The sequence below is a fragment of the Lytechinus pictus genome, chromosome 11 (assembly GCF_037042905.1).
Source record: "Lytechinus pictus isolate F3 Inbred chromosome 11, Lp3.0, whole genome shotgun sequence".
NCBI classification, from domain to species: Eukaryota; Metazoa; Echinodermata; class Echinoidea; order Temnopleuroida; family Toxopneustidae; genus Lytechinus; species Lytechinus pictus.
In genome coordinates this window covers 26162294-26174283 of record NC_087255.1, presented here as the reverse complement: position 1 = coordinate 26174283, position 11990 = coordinate 26162294, and the positions used below count along the sequence as shown (strand labels likewise).

The window sequence follows — 11990 nt, the reverse complement described above, 5'->3', positions numbered from 1 at the left end:
GATGCAGATTTTTTTTTTTTGTGGGGGGGGGGGGGGCAGACATGTGAAGAAAAAAAATTAGAGAAACCTGAAATTCAGAAAGTGAGGGCCCGAAGCTACCTATATTGCCTAGGGTTGTTTTTTGCATTTTCTAAAGTAAAATTGAAGGATTTCATGCAATTCTTTTTTTTATGAAGGTTTTCACATTTCAGCTCCCACCCAAACCCCTCCCCCTACACTGTTTGAAAATTTATTCTTAAAATAAAAGAAGTTCCTGCAGCAGAGTCTCGAGAAAACCTGTAATTTTACCAGATTGCATAATCTTACATTATATCATGTAAAATTACAGGAAATTGGTATTTGGTGTATGGAACCTTACAAATTTCCTTAAATAAAACACCATTTTCCCCTTTTTAAACTAGCTACAACCACGAACGGTTGAGGGCGCTGCGCACAAACGGCGCTCTTTTTGCATGGCGCATTTTGCCGCCGATATGCTGTGATCGCCGGCTGGAGCCGGGTGCATGAGCAAATGCAAGGGGCGGATGAATCTACTCTAATTTCTAAAGTAATTCACCCTATGGGTATAATATGTACACAAATCTCTACATGAATACATACGTCACCATCTACGATCACTGAGCCGTTCGAACCGAAGACTTTTGTCAGTCAAACTTGCCTGGAAAGTCAGTGGTAAGTACAATTTCCCGTTGAATTTTCGTAATTCTCGACGATTTCCACTGAAATGCGATATATATCCAACAAGATAGAAGTGAAAACGTGGTATTTTATTGAAGCTGAATTCATTTCAGATCTGATTTTCCTTTCCGTTATGTCGCAAGACTTAGCCGTTTTAAAATATGGAATTTGGAAGTTGGGCTTCCCCGGGCCGTCTGGCTCGGATTTTCATGAAATTACCCCACGTTCGAGTGCGTGTGAGCCAACAGGCTGTGCGTACGTCAATGGGACCCACACGTATTGAATTGTGTAGTTAACAATGAAAACGGAGGAATATTTTTTTGCAAAGGGTTTGGTGATTCGGTGAATTTATATTTTTAGTTTGACATTGATAGAATTCCAAAGGAAAAATGTTAATATGGAATGAAAATGAAGTTGAATTTGCCTGGGTCTAAGTAAGTTAATTAGGCCGGGGTCCACTGTCCAGACTGCTCAGTTCAGTTGAGATAGTAGTTGACATTGAACTCGAGCTTATGTGTCTAATAATAATATAGTGCATTGAGTGAATCTTCATGAATAAGGTTGATCACTAACTTAATCAGAACCGCAATGCATCATGGGATAAAAAAGGGGGCAGTTACGTTAGCTAGCTCTTCGTACTGCAGTGCGCGAGCTGAGCTAGCTTAATGAATGCCCCCTTTTCTATCCCATAATGCATTATGGTTCTGATCAGCGATATATTTTGGGGACATGTTTGACCGATGGTAACCTCTTCAAATTGGCAACACAGTTAAATCTTGATTAAAGACTGAAAAACCATTTGTAGAATAAAATTATATCTTGTTTTTTGGCAGGGGGGGGGGGGTGTATGCATTGCCATTATGTGACTCGAGTTGACTCTAGTCAGGTTTGTTTTCAGGTACTTTATAGCAAATTTGATATTTTGATCCAGTTGCCAATTTGAAATGAAAAGGGAATATTTACAATATTTCTCCCCCCTCATTTTTTTTATAAGGCCAAAGGGCTTGTACAATTTTTTTTAATGTTTTCCACCCCCCTTGATTTTTTTTTTTACTGGAAATAAATAATTAAGGTGTGAAATACCTGAATCGCTCCAGCCATGGCAATGAATATTTTTGCACTGTGTTGCCAATTTGATTATGCTTATCAATGTAGACATTGTATATTTAAATTGCCCAAAGAAATATGAAGTCACTATTAAATAGATGTAATTTTACTGTGATGAACTAACATTCATTTTGAATCATTATTTTGTATTTTATACTTTTGTTTACATTTATTATTTCACTTCATTTCTCAGATACTATTTTACTTATTATTTATAGGTAAAAGATGTGATTGTGATTTTTTGTAACCTTGAATCTCAAAATATATATTTTTTTCATTTACTTGCAGAGACTTGCAGTGATTTGAATAAAAATGGGCCACAATATTGTGCCTTTTACAAGTTAAAATTGCAAAACAAAATGAAATCTATTGCATACCCCATAATCTTTGATCTGAGTAAGGATAGATTAAAAAAAGATTCAATTAAAATAATAGATTGAGAAACAGTTTTGAACTTTTTACTCTCAACTTCTCATATTTGTATTTTATTTATTTTTGTAGATAAATTTGAGACACTGAGGTTTTTCGAGGAACATTGAATGGAGCAGTCATCTTGATCTTACCAATGACATCAACCAACCAATCAGAACCGCTGCTATTCCATCTGCAGTTTCAACAGGGCCCTGTCCACGGAGGATTCTATTGTTACAATAGATATCCTCCATGGACAGGTCCATGAGTTTCCAGGCTACTTGGTTGTACCTGCCTGTACCATCCATGGCAATATCCAGGCCTGTGACTTGGTTGCGGTGCGATGTGTTTACACATTGCAAGATCGAGTGCAGTGTTTACTGCAAATTAGTAACAAAATTTCAAGAAAGAATCAAATTGATTTACTCTTTATTATTGGTGAAAGAGAATAAGAGATTGTAGAGAAAGATTATCAAAGATATTATGTTCGGTGCAGCTGTGGGTAGAAATGGTTTCTAATTTTTATTAGAGCCTATATATAGATTTTTTTACGATGCTTGCGAGTGAAGTGTGGGTGTGTGAAATGCAAATTATGGTTTGAGAGTTTCATCTTAATTTTTATCTATTTTTTTATAATTTGTTTACTTTATTTACATTTTAAGTTGTTATTTTTACAACTTTTGATTTAAAGCCCACTTCACTTCTCACCTTTTAGTTTGCTAATACACGTCATAAAAACTATCAAGGTGTTCTAGGACAATTAATACTTCATATTCTACAGGACAATGGAAGGTTTCATTGGTTACAAGTGCGCAGAGGCAGGCCTCACAACCACTAACATCGCTTCAAAAATAAGCCAAGTAACTCTGACAAATGGGATGGTTGTAGAACTTGCCTCAGTCATGAACAGTGACCTATGGAAAAGCTTAGGAACAGAGTTAAAATGCAATCCTGTATCACTCAATTCAGCAATGGGGAGGGTGAAGGAGAAGTGTTCCAAGCTGAAGAAGAATGCAACAACTGCTGGGAAGAAGGCCCTTGAAGAGTACTTAGCTATGGCATTCAACCTCCCTCAACGTAGAGAGACGAAGCAGAAGATGGAACCCAGTAAGCCACAGTGTAGAAATTGTGTAGGTCTTGTCAGAAGCTTGGAAACCTTTGAAAAGAAAAAAGAAGAGAGTGTGCATCGTCTGCAGAAGAAATTGGAGGAGTGTGAGAAGAAAAGATCAGAGGATAGAAGAAGTGCTTCCAAGAAATTGAAAGCTTTGTATTCCATCATTGGAGAAGTTGGTTGCCCAAAAGATGTCATCCAGAACTTCAAGAGACTTAGATCCAGCCGGTCTATGTGGCAATGTAAATTTCAGGCCCTGAATTCCACTTACACTAGAGTCCAGTCACTGCATCGAAGAGCAGTTAACAGATGTAAACTTTATAAATCCAGACTAGATCGCCTGAGATCCAAGAAGAGCAAAGAACCCAGATGTAAACAGCCCAAGCAAAGACCTCCAGCTACTTTAGGACATGTTGATTATATTGACGACCTTCATCGAAATATTGATGAGTTAGAAGGACAAGTAGAGAGCTTCACCAAACCACTTTGTACGAAGGAAGGAAAAGAATATTCAAGTAGTATCAGACAAGTCTCGTACTTCCTTCAGGTCAGTATATTCTGTTGTCTAACAATCAAGTGAATCAAAAACAAAATTTACTACGTAACAATTACATATGAAATATGTACTAAAACACAGTCTCTGGAAGTGGAAGCATATCATCATACAACATAAATTTTCAAGGTTTTCTAAGTATTAAGAAAAGTGGTAATGTTGGTTCATTAGTAGTCTGTTTATAGTGTGTATTCAACTTACTACTCTCATTTCTTTATTTGTTTGCATTCAAATTACACTCGGTAAAATGATCCTTGGGTAATACCACATGTGTGTTCATGAGGAAAATGAGGTCAAAGGTCATTAAGGGGTCAGACATGTATTACATATTTCATTGATCGCGAATTCAGGTGAGTCTCGTTTGCGAACCATCTTGTTAAGTTAGTCACCGAAATAACTTGATTTTATAAACAAAGAACAAAAATACTTTTATATCCGATAGGCCTATATATAATTTGGAATGTTTTGAATGCCTGGGTTTTAAAGGGAGTAAAATTAACATGGTAAAATGCTGAAAATTTCATCCAAATTGGGAAAAAATAACGAAGTTATTGAATTAAGTTAATTGATATTTTGTGAAGATAGTTATATGCACATCATCATGAATATTCATTAGGTGGGCTGATGATTTCTCATCCCCATTTTCCTTTTACTTATGTGGTTACATGAAAGCATAAATGTTTCATTATTTCGTATATTTGTATATGATGTGTCTCCATTATGATGAAATGAATTGCGGCAGTAAATAACTAATGCACTTAATCAGTTGTTTAGTACTTGGTAGAAAATTTGTTAAAAACTAATTTCATATAATAAAATACAAATAAACAAGTGGGGGTATGACATCATCAGCCCACCTGATGAATATTCATAAAGACATGTCTAGATCTGTTTCACCAGAATAATGCAAATCTTTAGAATTCAATCGCTGTTTCATTTTATCTGATTTTGATCAAATTTTCAGCATTTTGCTTTTATAATTTTACTTTAATTATTGAGATATAAATATCAGCGTGGACAATCCCTTTAATTCTCATTAATTTTTTTATAATGAGTTTTCATAGTACTGGGTTAGTGTGCATCTTCATTAATTTCATGTATAGGACCAAGGTGTGGCGGAGCACAGGGTGAGTGAGGTTATTCGCACAGTGATGGAGAGTCTTGGGAACCAGCCTGTGCCGAGTCTGCCATCAACCTCAACACAAGCCCGCTTTGCTTCTGAAATGAAGACGCTATCAAGAGAACAGGTAAGGGAGGGAGTAGAAGGTGAAGATAGCCTAACCCTCAAGTACGATGGAACCACGAAAGGCCGCCTTGGACACCTGGCAGAGATAGAGGTGGCAACAAGATCAGCAACCTTCCTGACAGGTGTCTACCAGCAACCAGGGGGCACAGCAGCTGATTACGTGACTTCCATCAAGGCATCGTGTGAAGGAGTTGAGGAAGACCTTCTCTGCAAAGTCAAGAACACCATGACTGATAGATGTACCACAAACTCTGCAGTTGACAAGGAATTGGAGGAGGAGACTGGGAGTAGTATTAACTCATTCCGTTGTGCAATGCACCCTTTGGATTCTTTTGCCAGACAGGTCAATAGCATTCTTTGTACCGAAGATAAGAAGAAGGCCTCTGCTTTGGGAACTACGTTTATGCCATTCCAGAAACCTGGAGAGAGTAGAGTCCAAGCACTTCTTAGAGCGGCTGATAAGATATTTAATAATGCAGCAAGTGGGGACAACGTTGGTATAAAGACCTATCTTCATGACAAGGGGCTGCCCTCCACTCTACCACGCTGGGTGGGAAACAGGTTCAACATATTGTTTTGTAATTCAGTCCTTCTGTTTAAGTGCGGCGATGGAATACTTGAGTATTACACCAAGGTGCAGCGTCCTCAGAACAATCTTCAACGAGCATTTGTTAATGCATGGACCTCCTCCTCAAAAGTTGAACTGAGATGTCTTGGTGTTCTCCAGTGTACGGTGATGGGACCCTGGAAGGGCATGGCTGGGAGAGACTTACCAATCCTGGAGATGAACAACTTGTTCCTTCAAGCACGTAACATCCTTCAAGACTGGGAGCAACAGCCTAGCAAAGTCTTGGAAGGTGTATCCATCTTTGGACACGACATTGATGATGAATCATGGGCTTCACTATGTCAAGTTCCCCCTGATGAGATCGAAGAAGTTCACGCTCTTATCAGCAGTCTGATCCATGGCATCGTAGAGGTTCTTGATAGGCAGCTCAGCTCCCAGCTACCTGGAGGCAAGTTCTGGGAACCGTCTCCTGAATTGACAGATGATGCTCAGTCTTGCGTTTCAACAAATATCAGCGGGGAGAGGAACTTTGCCCTTCTTGATGCTAGCCTTCTAAGAGCACCAAACATATCGATAGGGAAGGCCGAAAGTAAAGTGATGTTTAAGGCAAATAAAACAAGGAGCTGGCTCGAAGACAAATCGCTAGAAGAAAGAAGGAGAGTGATCAACCTCGGTGTAAAGAAAGCCAAGAAAGTTAGAAGGGAAGATAAGGAGAAAAAGGAACAGTATGTTGAAATGGTGAGGAAAAGAGTGCGAGATAAACAGCAGAAGCAATCTGAGAAGGAAGGAAGGGAGAGAGATAAAATTGAAGAACTATTCGAACATATCATCGAAAGTGGTATTTGGAGTGGAGAAGAAATCCACCAGCATGTTCAAACTCTGTCAAAGACGAGGGCTTCTGTTTTGCTCCGGAAGCAAATCACATTCAGGACCAAAATTCTAGGGAAGAAGATAGAGAAGGCAGCACTGTCAAAGTGTTCAGTTGATGAGCTGAAGAACATCCTCCAAAACATCCCAGTTGAAGACTTAGATAATCACTATCTGCATACAGTAAAAGATCCAAAATACTTGATCGGAAAATCTATCATTCATCGTTGGGAAGAAGCTGGCAAGGACAGTTGGTATGATGGAGTAGTTGATGAGCTGGTAGAGAAAGAGTTGAAGATGAAGTATCAGTCTTCCCAGGAGCCTTTCTTCATGACCGTAGCTGAGCTTCTCACTGATCTGTACCAAGAAGATATGATCATCAACTTGTAATCAAACTATAGGTAGGAGTATATATATATATATATTCATATCCTACAACATGTGAAAATGGGAGATTGGGTAGAGATGCATTTAAATCAACTGTCTTATGCCTGCCTTCATATTGTATCAATTGTCATTTAAGGTTCATTATCCAAATTAAGTGAATCAGTGAGAATATATTCCATGTTTCGTGGGTATACACCTCCCCATTTTCACCTGCTATATGAAGAAGATGAACAAGGTTGCGCTTGGAGCTGGTAAAAAGGAAAAACTGAGTAAAAAATGACAAAGAGTTTTCAAAAATTCCCCTTGAGGGCTTAAACAAGCATTTTATTTGATGATGGATGGAGACATAATTTTAAAATATGCATTTTATTCATTTTCAAATGTGCTCCTCCTTTTAGCCCAAAGGTTGAAATCATGAAACATTGCCCCTAATTTTTCTTATTTTGACTATTAACTTTGATTGAAATAACAAGAACTAGTTTACTGGTATATCAAAAATACTTGTACATAAAGTCCTTTCAGATTTTGATACCAAAACTTGGCTAAATATTCATTCGAAGTTGTGGGATGGAAAAGCGCGAAGAGCTTGCAGGTCTGTTGACAGTACCTGGAAAGAAAAAGAAAATCAAAACATTTTCAATGTTAGAAAAAAATACTTTATATCGATGCTCAAGTTAATTTTAAGTAACTTGTGCCCACAATATGAATTGTTGGAAACAGAACAAATAAAAATAGTAATATATCAAACCACAAATACCCTATCCCACCAGTTCGATGATTTAAAGGCAAAAAAGGAAAGAAATTTGTTGCTTTTGCCTCCAACCCCCCCCCCCCCCATATTTCCATCTATATATAACAGCAAAATTGAGAAATTGCTCTTGTGAATTAAGTTGTGTGTAATGTATGTTTGTATTTGGGGCAAAATTTTTTTTTTTAAAGACAGCAGAAGAAACTCATTTTTTTCCTTTATTTTTGGGGCCAGTAAATTTTAGGTTCGGACCAGTAAAAGATTGAAAAATTGATTTCTACCGGTCGGCATTGGCAGCGGAAGCCAAACATTTTAGGGGGGGGGACCACCAAAATTTTTTGACAAGCAAGCACAAAAAAAGGCTATCAGGCCAAATTTGGGAGGGAAAAAAAATTGGCAAGCAAAAAAAAAAGTAGCAACTAAAAATTTAGGGGGGGGGGAACGTCCCCACCACCTAAAATTTAGGGGGGGGGACATGTCTGCCTATGCCGGTAGGACAGGAAAGGTTGGACCAGTAGGGGAAAAAAAATGTTAGTACGAGTATAAAATGGGTTTGAAATTTTATAATTTACAGCTTGATGGTCTGCAAAAATAGCTGGAAAGGAAGAAAATGAAACATCTTCAAGAAAAAACATACACTTTTAAATTGATATTATGTAACAAGAAATAGGAATAATTAGAATGATTATGAATACTATATCCCATCTGTCCCTCCAGTTGATGCAACCAGTGCAATGATTTAGGACAACTTTGCAACCCCTCCCCCCAAAAATTAAGGGGGGTCCACCTGAAATTTTGTGATGGACACAGGAAAAAAATTTGACAAGCAAAAAAAAAAAATGTCATCAACTTAGATTTTAGGGGGGGGGGAGGCTGTCCCCCACCTCAAATTTAGGGGGGGCTGTCCCCCCCCCTACACACACTATTACAGCTCAATTGCATTATTAAAGGTGTAAAAAAAATAAGTAAATGAAAGATTAAAAACTGTGAAAGGCTAATTAAAAATAAAGGAAATAAAAAAATGACTATCAGAAACAAACAATTTATAATGCAAGTGGAAAGGAAAGTAATAATAAATCAAGTTCACATTTGATTCAATGAAATAAAAAAGGAAAGATAATAGGGTCACATCAAACACAGCATGTCACAAAAAAGGTTACAGTCAAGCGAAAATGACCCAATTCATAATGTGCACGTTGCTTGGCAACGGATGACTCATCGACTAAACTCCTTAATTTATGCTGCTCGGTACTACGTCACGGAACTACTTTCATCATCGTGCATATAGCTAGCTAGCTAGCTGAGCTACGACGATGGGTACGAGGCACGAAAAACTCTGGATTAATCATTGGAATAACCCCAGTTCCATGCCAGTTCAAGGTAAACATCGCTATAATTTTTTAGTAATCCCCACGGAAATACACCAGCGATCAAAATGCATGATTCTAATGCAGAAAGAGCAAGCCCCAGCTCGGCCCGAAGTCAGTCGCAGATCGCAGTGAACTGCAGTGGCAGGTGCAGTGCAGCAGTCACGAGCGGTCGTCCAACCAGCATGACCGCCAGCGCAGCCCCGTATCGTCTCTGCCGTCGGTACAGTCGCAGTGCCTCGCGTGCAGAGATTGTATGTACATCGGCAATGACAGCGTCGACTACGGCCGTGTACCCGCACGCGCTTACCCCGGCCCCTAGCCCTCCGTACATTTCACACAGCACTCGGCAATTCATCTCTCGCTAGCAGCCGACACAATTTCAGAGCGCGTATGCGGACGCACATACTTTAAACGATCATAATATTGGGATATCGCTTGATATCGCTGGTGATATTCTCCATGCTATTTTTGCCACAATAAAGCTGATTTTATTCAAATATTTTGATCATTTTAAATTTTTACAAATTGTTTCACTTATCATAAGAGATTACTGAGTTATTTATCTGTAGAGTGATGTGAGTGCGAGAAGATTTGGAGGTGTTTTTTATTTTTCATGAATGTAGCTATTTAAACAGACCTGTTCTGTAGAAAACTTCCTGTTTTATGAATTTACAGAATGATTATGTTATTGCTTTCTGCAAAATCTTGTTTTTTTTCTGTAAAATCAGGGGTTTTTTTACAGTGTACATACGGCCATAAAAGAGATCACTTGACACTTATTGTTCTCTCTTTTCTTTCACAAACAGGTTGAGTTTGAAGAACAAGAAAAACAGTAGAGGTCTACCTGGTACCTATGGTTAAACATGATGATCATAAGTGCATGTATCATTTTGCAGATTCTCATCCAGGTATAAAAGTTAAACTAACCCATAAAAAATTGCAGATACATTACATGCATTGAAATGAATGTTAACCATGTTTACATTAAATAAAAATAACCAGAGCCACTGCTAAGAGGTAGGATCTATACTGAATAAACACTTCCTATATATACAGGCTCTCGACTCTCTCGAGTCTAAAATAGAACCAATGCCAAAAGTTATGCACCTTGGGCAAATTTATAAAATAAGGTCATGTCCTGGATCTACTATTATTTAAATGGCCTTTTTATTTCCTATTTGTTTATAAACAAAGCAATATTTATTTTTCATGATTATATTTTATAAAATTCATTTTATTCATTCTTTAGTGTGATATTCATATTTCATATTTGTAGATTTACAATTTTTTTTATAATCTTATTATTTTACATTTTGTCCAATAGGATGATGCAACTCTACAATTTCCATGGAGGTGATTGATGATGATAAACAATTGGTGAAGTAGGCCTAATAGAACAGTGATAGGACCACAAAGAGAAATACAACCTACAGCAGTTATATGAGTGAGTTAATAAGTGATTATCTTTAATAATGGGGGGGTTTTCACAAAATTTTCAGGCAACGAATAGACCTGCCTTTGAAAAAAAAACATTTCAATTCTGTTTTTAGGTTATAGTTAGGTGTCGTTTTTATTCGCAGATCAAAATATTCTGTGCAACAAAACATATCATCTTTAATTCTGACTATTACATATAATTTATATATGTTAATTCATGTATTCATATTTATGGGAAATCTCTGACATTTTTTTTTATAGAGTACATGTAGTTATAATGGAGAGTGGTATGCAAACTGCATAGAACAGGTTTAAGTGATATGCTTTGTAGAAGTACATGTTTATAATTAGTAGAAGTAAGATTTCCTATGTTATGTGATGAAGAAATTTATATACCGGTATGTATAGTCTTACTTTTCTTAAAACAATTATGTTTTACAAATCATGACAATTTTAATTTAAATTCATTGATTTTCTTTCTCTATTTTTTCAATCTGCAGGACTGGTGTAACAGATGTTTTCATTCAAGAAATCCAACAAATTGAAGAGTGACTTAGCTTAGGAAGCACTTGATAAAGATGGAAAAGGTTTTTTTTTTTCAAGTCCAATTTTTTTTATTTTTTATTATCATCACAACCCCAAATTCATGAAGTATGAAATTTCCTGTCGATTTTCATTAAAACTGGTTGCAAAAGGAAAAGCTATAAACATACAAATAGGAGCGGCGAAGTGAAGTTGAAAGTGGGGGGGGGGGGGCACAGGGAAAATGCTGTATTATGTGAAATTTTAAAGAAGTTGCGAGAGAGCAAAATTTTGACATTTTTAAAAAGAAAATCCAATTTTGTGATAGATTTCGACAAAATATTCAGAATGATATATTTCACCCTTTTTTTGGGGGGCAAGAGTCCTTCAAGCCCCCCCCCCCTCCATCTGTAGTGTACGAAACTGCTTATCTACCCCCACTCACATGAATTATTAAACTTAATGCACAAAGGATTTCCTTATTGTTTTCTTGTTTCAAAGGGCACTCGTCATGGTGACCATAAAACGGGTCCTTCTCAGGTGAAAGGGGCACAGAACAAATTCTTTAGGAGCACTTTTCTTGGGTAAAAGGGGGCAGTTATTCGAGAAAGGGCACTTACAAGAAGGCGAGGGGGCACTTTTTAACACTTAAAACGGGCCCTCAGATGAAAGGGCACAGAACACGTTCGGGGGGCATTTTTTGGTAAAAATTTGCATACAAGGAAGAGCACTTGGTAACACCTAAAACAGGTTCTCGTCAGGTGAAAGGGACACAGTACACGTTCGTGAGGGGGCATTTTTCTTACATAAAATTAAAGGCACTTTTTAGTGCTTCAAAAAGTAGGGGCCGGAACTGTGCCCCCCAGGATCGCTGCCCCTGCATACAAAAAACATTTTCGTTCGATTCAAAGTATTAACATATGCTTAAGAAAAAAAGTAAGGCTAAATCCTCTGATAATGTGATATTTTTTCTGGCTATTAATAA

The 11990-nt window shown here is 37.4% G+C and overlaps 1 protein-coding gene across 3 annotated transcripts; it reads left to right on the top strand.

The window, feature by feature from the left end:
* The first annotated feature begins 524 nt into the window (after positions 1-524).
* Positions 525-11102, top strand: LOC129264658 (uncharacterized). 3 transcript variants are annotated; one of them, XM_064106225.1, is made up of 6 exons: positions 525-672; positions 2287-3854; positions 4964-9056; positions 9853-9954; positions 10371-10490; positions 10984-11102. In XM_064106225.1, exons 2-3 carry the CDS (start codon positions 2982-2984, stop codon positions 6929-6931), a joined length of 2841 nt encoding a protein of 946 aa, XP_063962295.1. In that variant the 5' UTR covers positions 525-672; positions 2287-2981; the 3' UTR covers positions 6932-9056; positions 9853-9954; positions 10371-10490; positions 10984-11102. The 3 variants fall into 3 exon arrangements, with proteins under 3 accessions (XP_063962295.1, XP_063962294.1, XP_063962296.1); XM_064106224.1 differs by having other exon boundaries at positions 4964-9954; XM_064106226.1 differs by lacking the exon at positions 525-672 and having other exon boundaries at positions 2145-3854; positions 4964-9954.
* The last annotated feature ends 888 nt before the right edge of the window (positions 11103-11990 follow it).

Bases quoted from the DNA above. Each gene is read 5' to 3' on its own strand.
- LOC129264658 (XM_064106225.1), top strand. From the start codon at position 2,982: ATGGAAGGTTTCATTGGTTACAAGTGCGCAGAGGCAGGCCTCACAACC. The intron at 3,855-4,963 runs GTCAGTATATTC...TTTCATGTATAG, and splicing joins AAGTCTCGTACTTCCTTCAG to GACCAAGGTGTGGCGGAGCA.